Source organism: Camelus bactrianus, chromosome 2 (assembly GCF_048773025.1).
Source record: "Camelus bactrianus isolate YW-2024 breed Bactrian camel chromosome 2, ASM4877302v1, whole genome shotgun sequence".
Lineage (NCBI taxonomy): Eukaryota > Metazoa > Chordata > Mammalia > Artiodactyla > Camelidae > Camelus > Camelus bactrianus.
This window is the reverse complement of record NC_133540.1, coordinates 56002772-56022382: the sequence shown is the minus strand read 5'-3', so window position 1 is coordinate 56022382 and position 19611 is coordinate 56002772. Positions and strand designations below refer to the sequence as shown.

Sequence of the window (19611 nt, the reverse complement as noted above, 5' to 3'; positions counted from 1 at the left end):
TTTGATTTAGATTTATGGACTCCATATACTGACCTTCAGGTCCCTGTGAACTATGCCATTTAGGTGACAATGATTTACACTTTCTAGAATCTGCTGTATACAATGACTGTAAAGATACAAGGGCAGAATGGAAGGGAGAACATTTTAAAGGCACATAATCACATTTAATACAAAATAAAATGAAAGTTTGAACAAAACAAACAAACAAACAAAAATTATATTTTCTCACTTTTTTTAGCTTTACATTGGAATTAAATAATGCTGAATAAAGCTAATTCTGGTTCTAACAAAAATGACATCCAACATAGAATTTGTGACATGTTCAGACAAAACAATTTGAGCTGTGTTTTTTTTTCATTACAACTCTACAAATTAAATCATTTGTATATGGAAGCCAAAATTTCCATATTCAGGGAGAAAATTTTGTAAATAATTCCCACAATGTTTGGGGAAAATTCTTCAGCTACACAAAATTTATGGGCATTTCTCATACACATCTAAACTGTTTAAAATCTGAGGTCACAATTAAACATAGGTGTTGAAACAAGAGGGTAAACACAGATGAAGTGGCAGGTGAAACAAGGATCAAAAAAAAAAAACCAAAAAACGGAGGGAGACATTTACCATTTTGACTTAGGAATGGTGCTTCTTGTGTGATATAATAGGAAAACTAGTGCAAGTCTCCAACAACAGAGGGAGAATTTAAAGTAAACCCCATGGCACAAAACAAACCCTTCTTCAGTACAGGGATACTCTGGGAAAAGACTAAGAACTTACAAAAACAAATAAAATTTAAAACCCCCTGGAGCACTGGTGAATGTTAAACACATTTCCATACACCTTACTGAAGGAAAACTTTTGCTTATTACTATGTTAAAATGTACAATTTATGTTATTCTTAGTGAAGGCTCATTGATGTCCAACAGACTGCTAATCAGAGGGGAGAAATCACTGATGGGCACCTATAAGGTTCCAGGAGCTGTCATCTGACGCACAGTAGCATAGAAGAGATCACACTGAAGAATTCTGTACAAGGCTCAAATGCTGGTATATACAGAGCTATATCCATTTAAGGGTTAAGCAAATATTTTAATGAGGCCATTTTCAATCATTTAACGTACAAAATAGTATTACTCCAAAGTAAATTCTTGAAATAAAAAAAGTGATCACCGTCTAATCTTTTACAATGTACATGTCAAAACTGATCACAATTGTGATTTTCTAGCTCTTACTCCTAACTCTCACCACTGAAAGAGCCTCACGTTGATTATTTTTAACTATACAGTTTTTTGGAGTGTTGGTAATTATTTGTTAAATCATATGACTCTTTTCCCTTCTATAATAATGTTCACTTTTATTTAGGAATATTTCACTCTCTCATATCAAACCACAGCTTATTATGGCTTGAAACCCATAAGTTATTTGGCCTAATGAATAACAGAAAATAAAGAAGTAAATAATTCAGATTAAATAAACTTCACCATTTGTTCCTAGTGAGAACAGACTCAATTCTTAACTTCTTAAAGACTAGCACTAAATAGTCTTTTACAAATTATTTCATGCTTGTAGTTGGGAAGAGAATGTTTCCTCTCCTTAATTATGGGTGGGATCTACCCTAAAATGTATCCTATAGTAAATTCCAAAACTTGCTATAAGCATGCATATGAAATGATTCAACCCACAGGGCCTATCCTGTGATCTGTAGGGCTGTTCAATAATGAACATGGTCTCTATTTTAATTTCAACCAATATTTTCAAACACAACAGCAACTTGTTTAAACATAACTTTGAAAAGCAAAATAAATGAAATTCCCTAACCTCTTTATTACCTTGATTAGAGATTACTCCTTTGGCAAGTGGGCAAATAACTACTTCCAAGGCTGTTCTGAAGCCCCTTTTCAGAGGCCTGATGTGAAGATTGGGCCATAAACTGAACAAGTGATGATTCACTCATCATAGGATAAGCAATATGGAATTTCTACTTGACTTTGGCAGTAAAAATTCCATTAAAAGATTAGAGTAGTCATGTTCAGATAAGATTCACAAAATACAGTAAACAATAGCACTAAAACAAGAAGACTAATTAGAAATTTAGAAGTGAGCCTGTGTATGCATGTGCTACTCTGGAGGGATGGGAACCTTCTGTCAGCTGCCAATCTCCTGAGGGCCAGGCTATAGGGGGATCAGGAGCTTTTGGAAGCTCTGACAGCATTGGAGAACAGGCACGTACGGCCGTCAGTAACTGAATTTACAGACCATCTCATTTACACTGTTAATAATGAGCCAATCACTCACGGCTAGATTTTTCAAAATACAACTACAGAATATACACATAAGAAATGCCAACAAAAATTAATACCACACAGTCTAAGCAGTATTTAAGCAAGCAGATTAATGTTACTTCACTCCAAAAGCACTGCCTTTGTGTAGCCTACGAAGTTTCAAATTAGACAAAATGTTAGTCATTTTGTCAGTCACTTCTGCAAAGATTTTGCCAATTAACAAGATTGGAAAACCCTCTTGAACCCTCTGAAATACCTGAATAAATATTTTTCAAGTGAGAGTTCCAAGGGCGTTAGTCAAATTTCCAGAGTTAAACAGCTCATAAGGCTTTAAGGAGACCACTGGGACTTTTGGAGTCTGTTCATTTTTATGGTCTCTGATTAGCCGTGGGCTATTCACGGAACTTTCTGTGATGATGGAAATGCTCTGTATCTGCTATGTCCAGTCAGTAGCCACTAGCCACTTGTGCAACTGAGCACTTGAAATGGGGCTAGTGCAACTGAGGAACGGAACTTTTAATTTTAATTGATTGAAATTGAAATTAAATATGTGACTGGTGGCTACGATACTGGGAAGCCCAGCTTCTAGAGATCAGAGGATTTCAATTTTCATCTCATAACTTTGATAAAGTCTGTACTTTTAGCAGAAGTCTTTCCTGTTAGGCTTTTTAAAATAAAATATGCATTCTAACTATAGACATCAGATAAAAATAAAGTTTAGACCAGATTCAGAGTTTTTTCTTTTCCTTCAAAGAATCATCTTGGAAATCCTTAAGAGAGAGAAATATCAATTGAGAGGAATTCATCATGAAAAGAAGTCTAAGATGGTATTATGAAATTCTCATAAATCCTAAAGTGTCATGATACATCTGTAAAGAGATATACTGAGCAATTGTCATCTGAGTGCTGAGTCCTGTATCTTGCCCAGGGCAAGCCACTTACCTGGCATCGGCTTCACTGTAATATTCTCTCGCCACTATGTCTTCAAACAGTTCACCTCCAGTGACTCTGTGAGGACAGACAAGATATTCACATTAAAAAAGAAGAAAATACTGTATAGCACAGGGAACTATATTCAAAATCTATGAAAACAAATAAACACATGCATATGTATGACTGAGATACTATGCTGTACACCAGAAACTGACACAACATTGTAGACTGACTTCAATAAAAAAGAATGCAAAAAAAGAAAAAAACTAGTCATCAACAGATTTGTACTTGCGATCATATAGAATTTTTGTTTTCATTGTTTTAAAAATTATTATCAAAACAAAGTATATTAAAACATTATGAGACTTCATAATGGTCAATTTATATTAATCTAAACATTTCCATCTTTTCTATTTGTATCACTAGGTCCTGAGGACATAATTTTCTATATACCAGAGATATATTCAGACCTATCTCTTACAGAAAATGGTTTCTATGAAACTCTTCAATTCTCCAAATATTTAGTGAGGTCTGATAAAGTGTGTAGAGCCGTTTAGGAACATTTTCTGAACAAAAAAAGTGATGACACAGATCGTGGCTGTAGAGTATGAGTCTGCAGGCTGTACTTCTCTGGAGGGGCTCATTTTTAAAACGCAATGAACATGCCTTTACAGGCTAGAGATGGTCTTCCAAAATACACACCACTTTCGGGCTGAGTGCATGATTTTCTTTGTAGAGCACTCCAGTTTCCTTTATGTTCCATGTTTTTGCCAGTGAACTAAGAGTCAGGGTCTTGGCAATGACCTGGGAGGCAGCAGTGATCCCTTGGCCAACTGGGAAGGAGCTGCATCTGCCTGCCCTTAAGTGAAGACTTTCCCACATCTCAGCAACTGGATTTGGTTCCTCCAGGAAGTTCATTCACACCATGGACTTCAAAGCTCTTGAAACACGGAAATGTAACTACCTTTGGGATTAATTTCTTTTCCAGGTCCAAAAGATTACTGCTTTGGGGCTAGAATTCCCTAACCAGTAAGTCTTTGGCTTAGGCTTTTTTTTACCCCTCACTTAAAAAATGTGTTTTTAAATTTTAAAGTCATATTATTTTGTAGTAAAATTTTAAAAATATGGAAATGTGCCAAATTTTTCCCTATCTCTTTACCCAATTCCACTCTCTGGAATAAAATAATTTTAATTTTATGTGTATCCTTTCAACTTTTTGTGTATCTTTTAACATTTATACTTTTCCCTTTGTAAACAAAGAAATACTTTTCTCACTGAAGTGTGATCATGCAATAAATATGAATTATTAGGCTAATTGCGTTTTTCATTTTACATTAAATCATGGGCACCATTTCATGTGAGAAGCATTTTTTCCTATTTAAAATAAGTAATGTGTGTTGTACACACATACACACACATACATACATTTGCATCTTTGAGAGTATTTACAGCAGATAAAAGTACAATTACTGGGTCAAAGAGTATCCACATTTAAAATTTTGTTGGGAAGACAAAGCAAAATGCCTTCCAAAATGGTTGTACCTCCAACAGTGTGAGAGTGCCAACAGGCCCACATCATTACTAATAATAGTCATTATCAATAAATGAAATTGCCTACTTAATTGGAAAAAAATTATCTCATGTTAGTATGAATTTGATTATTAGTGAAATAAACCATTTTCTTATGTATTTATCGACCATTCCTTCCTCCACTATGACCTGGCTTGATTTTAAAAGAAAATTTTTGCTCTGGAGTTTTGTCTTATAATAATAGCTAACGTTTGCTGAGTGCTTACGTGCCATGCAGTGTACTAAGCATTATATTAACTGATAAATTCTCATAATTTATGATGGGTTTTACCATTAGCCCAGTTTATTGATGAGAAAATGGAGGTACAGAGAGGTTAAGTAACTTGCCCAATTTCACACAGCCTTAGGTGGCACAGGTGGGCCATCCACTCCACAGCCCGTGCCCTCAGTCACTACACAGCACAGCTTTTCCATAATTACACTGGCTGTATGTCTAGAAGTTTAGAAGGTATGAGTCATTTGGACAAGTATAGGGTGAAGGTATAAAGTTTGGTGTATGTACATTATAGAGTGTGAGATAAAATTACTCGAGTTTTTTGTTGTTCTTGTTTGCTTTTTTGTTGCAATAAGTTCTGAAACATCATCAAATGATAACATGCTCCAGAGACCACCAGTTATTATTCTCCTCTACATTCTCCTTTCCTAATGAAAATATGTGATACTAAAAACTGCAAATGTGTCCGAAAGCTTATGCAACTTTCCCTCCATCTCCATTGCATTCTGGATATTTATAAGTCCTTTAATGCTGAAGTTACTATTTTCAATTCTATTATTTTTACAGATAAAATGGACCTCTTAAAATGATCACTTAAAGCTTCATATGGGTTTATTATGAAATCCATGGCTACAAGTACATGTAATTTCATTTACTGGCACAGATAGGTTTTACTCTCAATTAGAACCTATAATAATGATGCAATCAACACAATGTGCTCTAGACAAATTATAATACAAAGTAATTAAATACTAGAGGGAAAGCACTTCCAACAAATCCATTATTGTCTCTATAATGGTGATAACAATTTTCTGGTATTTCTTTCCTTTGAATGTGACTAATGTAGATATGATATATATTCATATTTATCTTTGTTTTTGGCCACAGGTACCTAGAAAATCTTTACATACTACAAATAAAATTGTTAGTGTTTACCGTTGATTAAAAAGCTTATTGTCAGTAATAAAATTGCTACTGCATATAGTTATCTCCTTAACTGCATTACGTATCCCATGAGAAATGTCAGATTATAAATCACTGGGATCAGGACTTACATTGATTGTTGTTACCTTAGCACCTAACTCAGCAACTAAGACATAATGTTTGGTCAATTAACGAATACTGAAGTAATGATTAAACGAATTAACCAAGTCAGAAAATCATGCTACCCATCTATTGTCAGTCTAGACTTTACATGTGCTTAAAAAGGAAAAAGAATCACTAAAATTTAGCTACATATGATGATAGATTTTATTTCTTAAGAAGTTTATATCTGAAGAATATTAAAAAGTCAGGTGTAACTATTAAATTTAAGGGGTATAGAGGTTTAGATTAGATAGTAAACTGTCTGACAGTACTCTCGCTCATTTTCTAGCATTCATTTTTCTCATTATTCAATAACATCCTTGTGCAAATGGAACCACTTTATCATTTTTGCTGTATGTGTGATAAATGTCCAGAAAGGAAAAACATGGAGTCATAATAGAACACACTGCCTTAAAGAGAAACTATTGAATTTTCTAACTTTAACACATTTCTATACTCACATTACTGTTTAATGAAGCACAAAATTAAGCAGTAGTGATCACACATTTTTGAAAAATTTTAGTGTGCTTATGTGAAGTCTCATACAGCGTCACAAATTAAATCAGTACCATGAATAAACTGTTAGATTAATTAAGAGTCTTTGTGAATAAACTGATTCTGCTATAATATGAGGCATATCAATTATATATTTGAAGCATTAATTATCATTTATGAACCTCAAGAACATTAGGGCTTAAAGGAAAAAGAGAAGCTAATTCTAGAAATACGAAAAGATGAGACTCCACATATCAAAAAGATAAACATTTTTGTTGTTATTAATAGGAATGCTGGTTCATTCTGTGTTATCCAGCAAGAATGAATTATTCTTACTCCTAGTATACATATTTGTGAGTCATATCAGAAATGCGTGAAAGGAGTTTCATCTTGCATAAAACCCTTAGAAAATTTCAGGAGGATTACAGCCTCGACTATGACACTAAGCAGCTGCTAGAGTCTAGGATGTCCAGACTGGACTTTGGAAGACAAAGTGGGCCACATTAACCAGGAACCAGCACTGACATAGAGATGAGGACCAATGTCCCGGAAGGCGGGGCAAAACCCAGGAACCTCAGGCTGTAGGCACATTGGTAAACAGGAAGCCAGACCAGGGCCCAGCTAACTTACAATGAGGAGGCAATCTAGCCAAGGCAGGGCCAGGAATGTCTCCAAGTAAAAGGACTAATTTCCCCTGGAACTCTAAGTATAAAGCTGAATAACAAATTCAGTGAGCAGAAGCCACCAGACCTGAAATTTAAGGCTCTAGACAGAGACAGCAGGAGTCATGGAACAAAGAATCACCATGGTCAGATTTGTTGTTTGTTTTTACAAAAACATTTCATTAGCTGTTTTGCATTTAGGTGACTGGTGTGTGGTCTAGTGATCTCCAGGGCAGAGGCTGTGATGGTGATGTATTCGTCCGGGTTACCTGCACGGTGCCCAGCACACTGCCTTCCATATCAGTGAACAATAACAGCAAACATCCATTGGTTGCTCCCCACGTGCCAAGCCCAAGCACTGTTCTAAGTCTCTACAGGCTATAACAGAACCACCCCATGATTTAAGATGCCAGTGCTATCTCCTTTTTACAGATGACGAAACTAAAGTAGGGGAGGTTAAGGACTTTTCCCAAGAGCACAAAACACAAGAAAGAAAACGAGTTTGTTTACTCTCATTGTGCTGCCCTAACAGTTGTCCCTTGGACCCAATCTGGAGAGCAAGAGAAGGGCAGGTCAAGCATCTCTGGAGAGCCCAAAGGATTCTGCGGGAAGACTGGGAAGAAAAGTGACATAAAGGCATTCCTACTTACATTCCCTTTAATTCCCTGATTAAAGTCAGTTCAACTGCTGGTGAGAACTGCTCAGAGTGAAGCAAATCAGCGTTCATTAACTGAAGTGTTACTGGTTTTTTTTTGTCCAGACAATCCTTCACCATGTGGGACAGTCTCTTGAATGGCAAAATTATTAGCACCAAGCCACACTAGGTTCCAGGGGCACTACCCTGACAGTGTGCCAATTCCATTATTTGCAGTCACCCCAAGATTGCCCTAGGCACCCCAGTTGAGAACTACTGAGCTAAGGGGACAAAGTCTATGGAGATATAATTGAAAAGCTAGCACCACCTTCTAACATACATAGTCAACCAGGGGTGCAAGGGTCCTTTGGGCAGACATCTATGATGGAACATTGTATCTTCAGCACCTTACAGAGGGCCTGGCATATAAAAGAGGCTTGCTAAATCTTTGCTGAATCAATAAATGATTAAATGGGTGGATGAAACCGTAAGTATCAGTCCACAATTTTATTGTTTAACAGGTATTTAAGCTAGAATCTGAGGGTGAAGAGGCCTGTCTTTCGTATTATTTATCTACCAACCTCTAAACAAATCCTGCTGATTTTATCCCCAACATGGATCTTGAATCAAGACTTCTCTTCATCTCCACTACAATGTCACCAGCCCAGGTCATCGCTGTCAGACCTGCACTACTGCAGTAGCCTCCTAATTGGCACCATTTCCTTGCTTGTCCCTCTGCCATCAATTCTTCAGAGAGCAGCTTTAAATGTACATCAAATTTTGTCTCAGGCTTAAATGAAGCCCTGAAATAACTGTCCATTGCTTTCCCAAGCAAAATCCTGACATGACCTGCCTGTCTTCTGACCCTCCCCGGAGCCCCTCTCCATCCTGTTCCAAGCACAGTGGCCTTGCTCCGGTTACTCAAGAGCACCAAACTCCTTCCCATCCCTGGGCCTTGTCACATGCTTGTCTCTCTTCCAGAACAATCCCAGTCTGTCTACATTTACTACCTGGTGAGAAAATCCCTCCTATTCTTCAAAATTTGGCTTAAGTTTTATATTCTCAGACCTCTACTCATTTAAGTTATCTCACCCCTTTAGAATCTTGTGTCATTCTTCATAACACTATCATCATTATAATTATGTGTCTGTGTCCTCATTTATTTAATGTTTGTCTCTCTACTAGTACTGTTGCTCTGAGAGGGTAAAATCTGTTCCTGCTTTTCCACTATAAAATAACAAGTGTTGACTCATAGTGCCTGTGACAAGCTCATTAAATGCTTGTTCAGTGAGTGACCCCAGGGTTTTATATTTCACAGAGAGCCAGATGTGTGGGATGATCACATATCAATGCCATAATGGTGATATTCCTGACATCGTATCACCTACCATTACATTTTATAAGAACACAGGGATCTTGCAGGCAGTCTTTCCCTAGAAATCATGTATTTCAGTTTTGGATCTTATAGTATCTTTCCAACAAGACAGAGCTTGTCTATGAACTAATCATGTCTGATCACAAATGCAGGAAGTATTTGTTGAATTCATTATTGAGGTACGTACTTGGATGAGAGGTTGAGAAAGGAATAAAAGCACAGTGTTTTATGATTCTAGGAAGATAATGTTTATATTTCACTTTTTGAAGAACTGAACCCATACACCTGTTTTACTATAACTGAATACAGAGACCGAGAACATCTACATGTTCAACTTCTACTTGACATTATGTCTTTCTCATATGTTTAGAAACTTTCAAAGTTCTCGGTGAATGATGAGTTTTAAGATGAGTCACGTGGTGTAACCATGACATGAGCAGAATCAGCTATGACAGCCAGTTCTGATAAAGTGGCCATGGTGGGCATGGGAGTGGCTGATGTGAATTGGGGATGGAGGGATTCAAAACACAATTCTGGTCCATTGTTAACATCATTGCTAGTATCTTTTTTAGCTAAGATTAATTTATTATGTAAGTTATTTTCTAACTAAATACCTAGTTACAATGCTGAGGTGGTAGATTATCTGAGGTTGTCCAGAAATGATTTTCTGAATATATACTGTATGATGGAAATCAAAAAAAGCTGAGAGTTGCCTTTAATAGAAGGTCCAAAGAGTTTCTTATGGATTCTGATGTAGACAGATTTGCTGAGTCATACAATCACAATAATAAAACTGAGACAGGCCACTGGAACTGTCCCATTCAAAACCTGAGTCAAACCAGGAGGAAAGGCACCACACTGGGAGAGGCACAGTGTGGAATATGAGAAGCAGGACAGTGTATTCATGGGCACTGTCCAACCTGTGGTATTAAGCAGAGTGGGGAAGTGGAGTGGGGCCACAGGGTCCTAAATCCTTCAAAGGAGCACTTACTTTATTGTTGTTTTTCTGTCTAATCTCTGATTGCTGAATCCATCCTCTCAATAATGTTCTGGATTTCACCTTCTCTCATTTTACTTTATTCATGATCCCTTATATATCCCTTCTCAACTCTAAAACTCCTGCCACGTCTATTTTGCAATTTTCCCTTCTCAATCCACCTATCTTTCACAAGTGCAGGTGAAAAATCTGAATCACTATTGAAAGTTCAGATGCTTAAAACTGTTTTTCCTACTCAATGACCATGAAAAAGCATGAATGAAATCAGCACTGCTAACCATAATTAAGGGCACATGGAATAAAGCAAAAGCAGAAACGGGATAGGTTACTTTTGTTCTGTTAATATCACAGGCCTCCTCAGGTCTCAGCAATGGCTGAACAAATCATCAGCCATTAAACTTATTATTTAATACTTATCTGTGTGTGGCTTAACAAGATGCCTTGATCTAAGACTGATTAAATGCTCAGCTAGTGTTTTGCCAAGATGTGCATATTAAAATGAATGCTTCCTAAAGGCAAGGAATAGATTGCAATGTTATGCATTAAAAAAAAGTTTGATACAAATTTAAATCACAATGATACCAACTCACACTCATTAGGATGGCCACTGCAAGAAAAACCAGAAAATAACAAGTGTTGGTGAGGATGTACAGAAACTGGAACACTTATGAATATTGGTGGGAACAGTGCACTACTGCTGTAAAATGGTCCACCTGCTGTGGAAAATAATATGACAGTTCCAAAAAAAAAAAAAAAAAACCCTTCAAACAGAATTACCATATGATCCACCAATTCCACTTCTGGATACGTACCCAAAAGAATTAAAAGAAAGGTATCAAAAAGATATTAAAAAGATACACCAAATTCATAGCAGCATTATTCACAATAATTAAAACTTGGAAGCAACCCAAGTGTTCATTGGCTGATGATGGGTAAGCAAAATGCAGTGTATGAAAACAATGAAATTCTATTAAGTCTTAAAAAGGAAGTAAATTCTGACATACGCTACAACAAGGATGAACTCTGAGGACATTATGCTAAGTGAAACAAGCCAGTCACAAAAGACAAATACTGTATAACTTCACTTATATGAGGTACTTAAAATAGTCAAAATCAGAGAGAAAGTAGAATGGTGGTTGCCAGGGGAAGTTATTGTTTAATGGTTGCAGAGTTTCAGTTCTGCAAGATGAAAAGAGTTCTGTAGATGGATGGTGATGATGACTGAACAACAGTGTGAATGTGCTTAATGCCACTTAACTGTACACATAAAAATGGTTAAGCAAATTTTAACGTTATGTATATTTTACAATAAAACATTTTTTAATCAGAAAAAAATAAAATGTTTGATGATAATAATGATGACATTGAAAAAGAATATAATCTAATGAAGACTAAATAATGCCATTTCCTATTCCTTTGTGGATTCCAGAGGGATTTGGAAAATTGTCCAGACCATTATTTTGAATGCTAACAAACAATTCTACATTAGCTAGTTGTTATTACTGCTAATTTGTTCACTTTTATTTTTCACTTTTAGGCAGCCTGGTCAAATAGAGAAGGAAGCGGCCTCAACATAACATCAACTGGTTTGTTACTAGCCAACTGTACGAGGTCATGTCAGGTCAAAATTCTTCTGTGCTGTACTTTGCCTATTCATAAATTGCAAAGGGAAAGGACAGCATTCCTCCTTATTCTGAGCCACCAGATAAGGGTTGTGCAATTTGTGTTCTACACAAAGGCACAAGCCAAGAGGGTAAGGGAGGGCTGTAATCCAGCTCTATTCCACCCTCTCCCAGCACAGTGCTCACACAGGAGCATTTTCTAATGGCACAGAAATACTAAGAGGCTAACAGTAGCTCTGTCCCTATTTGACAAAGTTCCATGAGTAATTTAGTTCACATTACCCCTGCTCACCAAGATATGACCACCAGGACCCCAGAACCCCTTTGGGATACCCAAGGACACTCAGTGAGGCAGCTGAAGTGTTCTCCTCCTGGGAATATCAAGTTTGACCTGTAGTGTCTGTGAGGTGTGAGCCATTTAAAAAATCCTTCATAAGTCCTAATGGAAATCTTAAAATTGAATATAAGGCAGTGCAAGCTGTGTTTGGAGATCAGCAGAACTGTTTGCCTCTCTCACGTCTTATCATAGAACATATCGTTTTTCACTTGGGGTTGGTCTAAGGGGCAGATTATCATTTCAGCAGCTGATGACTTGCAGCTACATAGCTTTGCACCAGGCCTACTCTGAGCTCACTGAAATCCTGCTTGGCACATGCACATACTTTCTGAGGATGGATGAACTGATATAATAATTCACTCAACTCTCCAGAAGAAAAAGTTACAATTGACATCACAGTGCCTATGCCTATAGAAAAAAGAAAAAAAAAATTTGAAAAACTGATAATCTATCAGGTAGACTGTGGTGAGTGCCTTGTTGAGACATTAGGCTCCTCTGCCAAGCATGGGCTCTGGTCCCTCAGATTTCCATCCAGTCCCTAGAGCTGAAGCTGGACCCACACCCAAATGTGTAAGACACTCCTGGAGGTGAGAGATCTGGCTGAAGAGAGTTGGGTACAGCCTGGACCCACAGTTTGGCAACAATAATCTTCAGCAGAAGATACTGAGATGTGAGATCAAAGGAGAAATATCTTTCAACACTCAGGTAATTGACAATATAAATTTTAAAATTCCATTCTTGTAATTACTACTTAATTTTCTGTTTCATCTAGTCGAGCTAACTGCTTACCCTAGCCACATTTTTAAAATAAGTTAGTTTTTACATATTCTCTGCAAGTTTTTTTAAAAATAGTGAAGTCACTAATAGTGATCTTTATTTGATGACCTCAATATTTTTAGTAATTTCTTATAATTATGTATATTGTATTTGTTTTGTATATATCTCATATATATACGTAAAATCTCACTTATAAAATGTAGTTTCTAATTTTAAGTAGTGAAAGAAAAATTTCTAACATATATCATACATCTCAACAATGTGCATTAAAAAAACCCCAAAACAGAAAAAAAGCACTTACCATTTATAGATTTACATATACTGCAGATATTCTAAAGAATCACAAAAGAATATTTACAAAATATGTTTTTAAAAGAGTAGGAAAGTCCACCTAATCAGAAACAATTTGAGTACTACAGAGAAATTATCTGTTAACTGCAAAACTGGAGCCAGTAAATTAGAAGTACTGCTATAGAAAAGATAAAGTCCTGACACCTGTACTACCTCTTGTCTTTCACTAGACTAAGTTTCAAGCAATGGACATGATTATTTTAAATTTATATGCATATTAAAATCATTGCCATTTAAAAAATTTCTTGTATTACCACAATTTTTGCTCATATTTTGTTATTATTTGTGCCTGGGCAATCCTCAGAGAAAAATTATACTAACTCTTTGAGAAAATTTACCATTTAGCCCTCTGATGAATGTTACTAACTGATCATCATCACCTTATAAATTACATATCATTAATCTTTTTATATATACTGAAATAGTCCAGGACTCCGGCTGAGGTTATGCTGAATCTTCCTGTGAATTCCTGTTTTCATTGTTAATGCCAAGGCAACTGCCTTTGACTGAAAATATCACTGAAGCTAAGTTTTGTTTCACAAGTTAATTGGGCTGAAACAGTTTATGTATCTCAGTAATTCATCTAAAAATTGGCTTTAGTCTCCAGAAGAATGAGCCTACATTTAGCTACAAAATGTTTGGATCATCTTATAAAAGCAGCGAAGCCACTGTAAATGATGGGCAAATTTGCACTCCCAAACTGACATTCTAACATATTTCTGACCAACAATATTCCAGAAAAAATCCTGGAATAGAGGAGGTGACAGATGAGTAAACCTAGTGATTCAATGATACTTCCCTCTAAGACGAAGTTCTGAAACACGGGTTTACCAAGATGACAGATATCAGTCTGGAATATTCAGAAGAACAACAGACTCTCTGCTGGAGAGGACACACTGTTATTGTTGATCCCTGCAGGTGTGTAGTTTACCGAGGAAGGGCTCCAGCTTATGTGGCTGCCAGTTATTAAATGGTCCTTGTTGTGAGAATTCTGGGGATAACAGGAGTTTCCTCACTAAGTTCTCCAATTAGAGACACATTTCTCCCCACAGTTTTCTTACTGATAGTACAAATGCCTTTATGAGAAATTAAGCTTGTCACCTATACATCAGTACCATTTACATGCTAATTCTACAAATATGACCGAACTGTATTCCTTATATGTACGAGGCTTGCCCGTATCAACAGACAGGGATATAAAAAATTGAGTTGTAAGTTCTGTCATCAAGCGTTTGGTCTACTGGAAAAAGCAGCAGCATAAATCAGAATTTAAAAGTAATATTTTTCTGTGGAACATAGTTTAAATCATAGGTCTGTTTATAAATCCGTAAGACTTGGCAAATCCTAGTAACTAGAAAATCTTCTCATTACAGAAGAAATATCTGCACCTATAAGTAAAACAGTTGCACCTAACATTCATCTTTTTGGCATGAAAAAAGGAAGAAAATTAGCATGAATGTGGATTCTGTAAGAGTTCACTGATAAATAAGCAGTAAGTACCATCCACACTGGATCATTACATCAGTCGATGCCCAATATTACTGCCAATGTATTATCCTTATTATTGGACAACAGATTTCTAAGTTTGTATTTGCATTTTTAGTTGGGTCTCTGCCGTATGATCGAATGATTTATTGCACATGTGCATGCATACACTTGCATGCACACCTACTTACTCCGTAAGTGTGAAAAAACATAACTCCATTTGCTCTGGTAATTTTATCTAATTCCTTCCCCCTGGCTCTATAATGTTCGATGCATTACAAAATAAAAAGTAAGCATCATAGTAAAGCTATAGTAATTCAGATTAATTGGCTGATCTGAATAGCCATATTTCTGAATTATGGAACATTTTTCTAAGGAAGTGAAATTATATTTCTTTTAAATAAAAGGTAATAAAGACTTCTTTGCATCTTTTGCAAATTAAGAGGCTCTGTCAGAACTCCACCAAGAAATAGCTAAGAATATAACATCAGCATGCTACAGGCAAATTACTGTGTTAAGTACTTACTTGAAACCTCATTTATACTCTTTCTCAGCATACTGTTCATCTAGAACAAAAAAACAGCCTAGGCCCAGATCATTTAAATTACTGTTAATTTAAAAAATTAATGGTTTATTTATGTATTCGTGTGTTACTTATACTACCTTCCAAAAGGGATATGGAACAATTTATTATCTGTCAAACTATCTAAATTAGCAAATTTTCTCACCTGAACTTTAAGTGCATGTATCAATGTTTCTTATTGAAGCTATCATACAAAAGGAATAACAAATATGTACTTAACTGCTACCTACAAAAATCTATGCAATCTGAGATTGCCCTCATTTTTCATCACAACAGCTCAATAAGAGGAAATATGCTTAAATTTAATAATTAATTGTTCATTGAATCAAAAGTATTTATTTGTTGTTTATTATGTGCAAGCCACTGTGTTAAGTGCTTAATTTACTGATTTAATCATTTGGTTTAATAGGATTTTAAAAAAATCAACAGTTAGGTTCTCAGGAATATATGGCTTAATTTAATTAATTACTGCAGAACTACAAACTCCTAATTCACAGTTGTTGTAGTTTCATCACTATTCAACAGTAAGACAACATGATTTTTAGATGTGGATTTAAAGCTAAAATATATTCTTTCATGCATATTAATTAAACACAATATTTGTAGGAATTATTATTGATAGCAATTCATCCCTGGAGTATACATGGTAAGTTAGTACAATGCTGATCAGACTTAGCATGATGCCAAAAGTAAAACATGCTTAGATGCTCTGGACCTGGGTGTTTCAAGGCTAATGTGTGGGTTTTCTTTCACTAAGAGTGTTCTTTTACTTTGTCTCTGACAGAAGCCTCACTTCTGGTCCTCTTGTATGTTCTTCCCCTCTCTTGCCTCCTGCCCCTGAATCACTTTGTAGGACCCTAGGAAGGATACCTAGGAGGTCTCAGTGTCTTGCCACATCTCCGGCTCTAAGATGGTGGGTTGCTAGATGGATAGGCTAATGGATGGTGCTGCTGTGCAGATCTCTAATGTCAGAGAAGGAAAGATGACGCCCTAGGAGGCACTTCCTGGGATCAGAGGCAGCAGGGGTGGTAGCAGACTTTCATTTTAGTTGATCACCTGGAGGCTGTTTATTTAACTACATTATTCAAGCCTAGAGTGTACCTATATTCAACTCTTTACCATATAAAGAACAAATGCCAACAAGCAAATTCAGCATAGTACCATGAATCTCCTAGATATACTCAATAACAAGATTTGTTATCTGCTTAACAAATTATAACATTAGCAGTCCTTGGAAAGAGGGGCGGGAAGAAATGAGTGAAAAATACTGCAGATTGTGACTGTGTAAAAGTTAGCTAGCTTTAGAATTTAAAATTTCCTTAGGGAATCTATGAAACAGAGACTCCTGTTTCTCTAGCAGGTAACTTAAGATGTCTCTTAGCAGACAACTAAACTACTTTTAAACTCCCATTTGTATCTATTAAGTATTTACTTTTCCATTTATAAACTGTCTCCTATATTAATTCTTTGTACTAAAGCTACTTGAATGCCTTGGTACCCAAACTGAAGTAGATGAGCATCAAATGGGGAAGACTTTCACACATACATAAATTTATCACCATCTTTTTAAGAAAAATCTCTTTTTTCCCCGATTCTTTGAATTTGAAACATTCCATTTGCTTACTCTGGATTCTTTATCTGTGCCCTTTACTCTTGCTACTGTCCTTGATTCTTTGACCTAAAGTATACTATGCTTAGATCATTTATTAGGTAAAAATGGTGCTATTAGATTTACAAAAGGAATTTTGGGTGACTGTTACATTTTTTCCGCTAGGAATTTGCATTTTATGATGCTTGAAAGCTGCAGAATCACTAAACTTAGAAGCGTTTGAATTAAGTTAAGAAATTCTAAGCTATATAAGAGGAGCTATTTAATTAGCCTCATCTCTAATAGCAAAAGCATAGAAACAACCTACATGACCATCTTTGCATGAGTAGGTTAATAATTATGATTCAACAGTATGATGAGATATTACACTAAACCTAAAACTATAATAATGAGGATGATGTACAAACAGGAAAATATGTTTATAGTGTAAGAGAGAGTATTAGAGCACAAAATAATTCAGTGCATGCATATCATTGCAAAAATGTAAGTACACTGGAGTTTGCTTTCACTTACCTGTAAAACACCCTTCTCCTTGGAGGTTTATGTCACCTGTCATAGTACCACCATCAGCCCCTCATCCCTATTATCCTCACCATTTACATATGGTCACCTCCAGCTCCCTCCCTTGACACATCCTCTGTCTTGTTATTTTCACTGACTACACTGTCCATTTAGCTCTTCCCACACTCTATCCTTTCAGTTCCTTGAAGCAGTTCTGGGTAATGACAAGGTCAAAGATGTGGCTGAGGGTAGCAGAAGCTGCCACGAATTTAAGGTACAAGTAACTAAGCACATACGTCAGAATTTGTGGCCACAGCCTGCCATTTTTCCTCAAAAAGAAACCCAGACCCTTGACTCCTCCTCTTCTTCTCATCTCCAAGCCCCTTCCTGATCTCACTGATTGTGTCATCCAGCCCATGCGGAGGGGGTGATCACCAGAACACTCATCAATATTCTCAAATCTCATTTATGCCACTATTCCTCTTATACTGGGACTCTCCACTACTTCCCACACTGCCTACCATAAGTTTCACAGCCCCTTAGCTCCATGAGAATCTGACCTGGAAATTTCCTCCTACCTGTCTCATTCATAGACAGTTTTTCTCTCAGTCACCTCCTTAAGCTTTGCCATGCAATCAGGTAATCCTTTGTGAAAATAGTACTTCCTATGATTTAAACTGCCATGTCTGTGCCAATGAATATGGAACCTGGATGTCCTACAGCACCTTAAATTCATGAACTTTCCTGTCTTTATCCCAAGACCTGCTTCTCCTCCCATATCCCAAATCTCATTTAATAGTAAAATGAAGCCAACCAAGCCAAAAACCTGGCTAATCATCGTTGACCAATTTTACCCTCTTTTTTCTAATCAGTTAATAAGCTCTGTTAATTTTGCCTTCTAAATATTTCTTGAATCACTCTATTTTTCATCCTTTCTACTGCTGCCATGCCACATAATCTCTCAACTGGAGAAATACGTTGGTTTCATGACTGATCATCATTCTTCCAATTTTATCTCCCTCCACATTGCAATCAGCATGATCTGTCTAAAAGGCAAATCTGACCATAGAACTTCCCTGCTAAAAATTCTTCCTTGGCTAACCATTCCCTATGTCAGGGCTTCTTACAATATCCAATTTGTACATATGATGAGTACGAGGTCAAGGCATCACTGACCTTCTCCCCTAAAGCTAAGACTTCTTGGCCTGTAGCATATAGTGTCAAGTCCTTACCATGACACACATAGACCTCACGACCTGGCTCTTACTTAAAGAGCTCTCACTTTTCACTCCACACAAACTGCCTTGGACTTTGGCTACTTGCATTATGTCTCCATGCATTTTTAATATGATTCCCTGCTGATAATGCCTAGATGGCCTTGATTTCGTTTTCCTTGAGCTTACACTTTATTCAAGAAAGAAGCCCAAGACTTCTCCAGGAAGCCTTCCCTAAAACCTACTCACAACACACTGCTTGTTTGATTTAAATTTCACATGACACTGAGACCATCTGCTATACACCTAGATCCCCAACTATATTCCAACATCAGAAATGGCAAGGACTATATCTTTTTCTTTTGGTATCTCCAATGCCTAACATATGATCCTAACACTGTGCCTGAGACCTATTAGTAGCTCAAAACATTACTTGAAAGGGAAGTAGCTTAATAAACATTATTGGGAAAGTGCAGATGCAAATATGAAATCAGTTAAAACAAGGAAGTGGTATTATACATAATTCTTATTATTAAAATTTTCCTTTAAAGGGGGGATTTAAAACTTCTATCCTTCCAATCATTTGCACATGTATTTTTTCTAACAAGTTATTTACCAAGTGTCTACGTATGACAGCCTATACTAGGTGAGGGATATGATGGTCTAGAAAATACACAATGTAGTAGGACATCACTAAGTATAAGCAAATACCTATGTGATACAAAAAAAGGATATCAATTCCAACTTTTGAAGCATAAATGCTTAGCTATTACTACACATAAGTCAGTGGAAAAATCAAACGAAAGCAGTTAAGACAATCAGAGTCTTCAAAAAAAAAATAACATGTAACCACAGGATGTGGTC

General features: G+C 36.4%; 1 protein-coding gene across 12 annotated transcripts in view; it reads right to left on the bottom strand.

Annotated features, from left to right (window-relative positions):
• Nucleotides 1-19611, bottom strand: part of CAMK2D (calcium/calmodulin dependent protein kinase II delta) — a 286575-nt gene that overhangs the window by 84654 nt on the left and 182310 nt on the right. For all 12 annotated transcript variants that reach the window (XM_074341875.1, XM_074341857.1, XM_074341851.1 and 9 more), the window contains exons 5-6: nucleotides 3225-3290; nucleotides 34-106 (exon numbers count right to left, since the gene is read on the bottom strand). In XM_074341875.1, the coding sequence (XP_074197976.1) occupies nucleotides 34-106; nucleotides 3225-3290 (139 nt within the window). The remainder of the gene's footprint in view (nucleotides 1-33; nucleotides 107-3224; nucleotides 3291-19611) is intronic.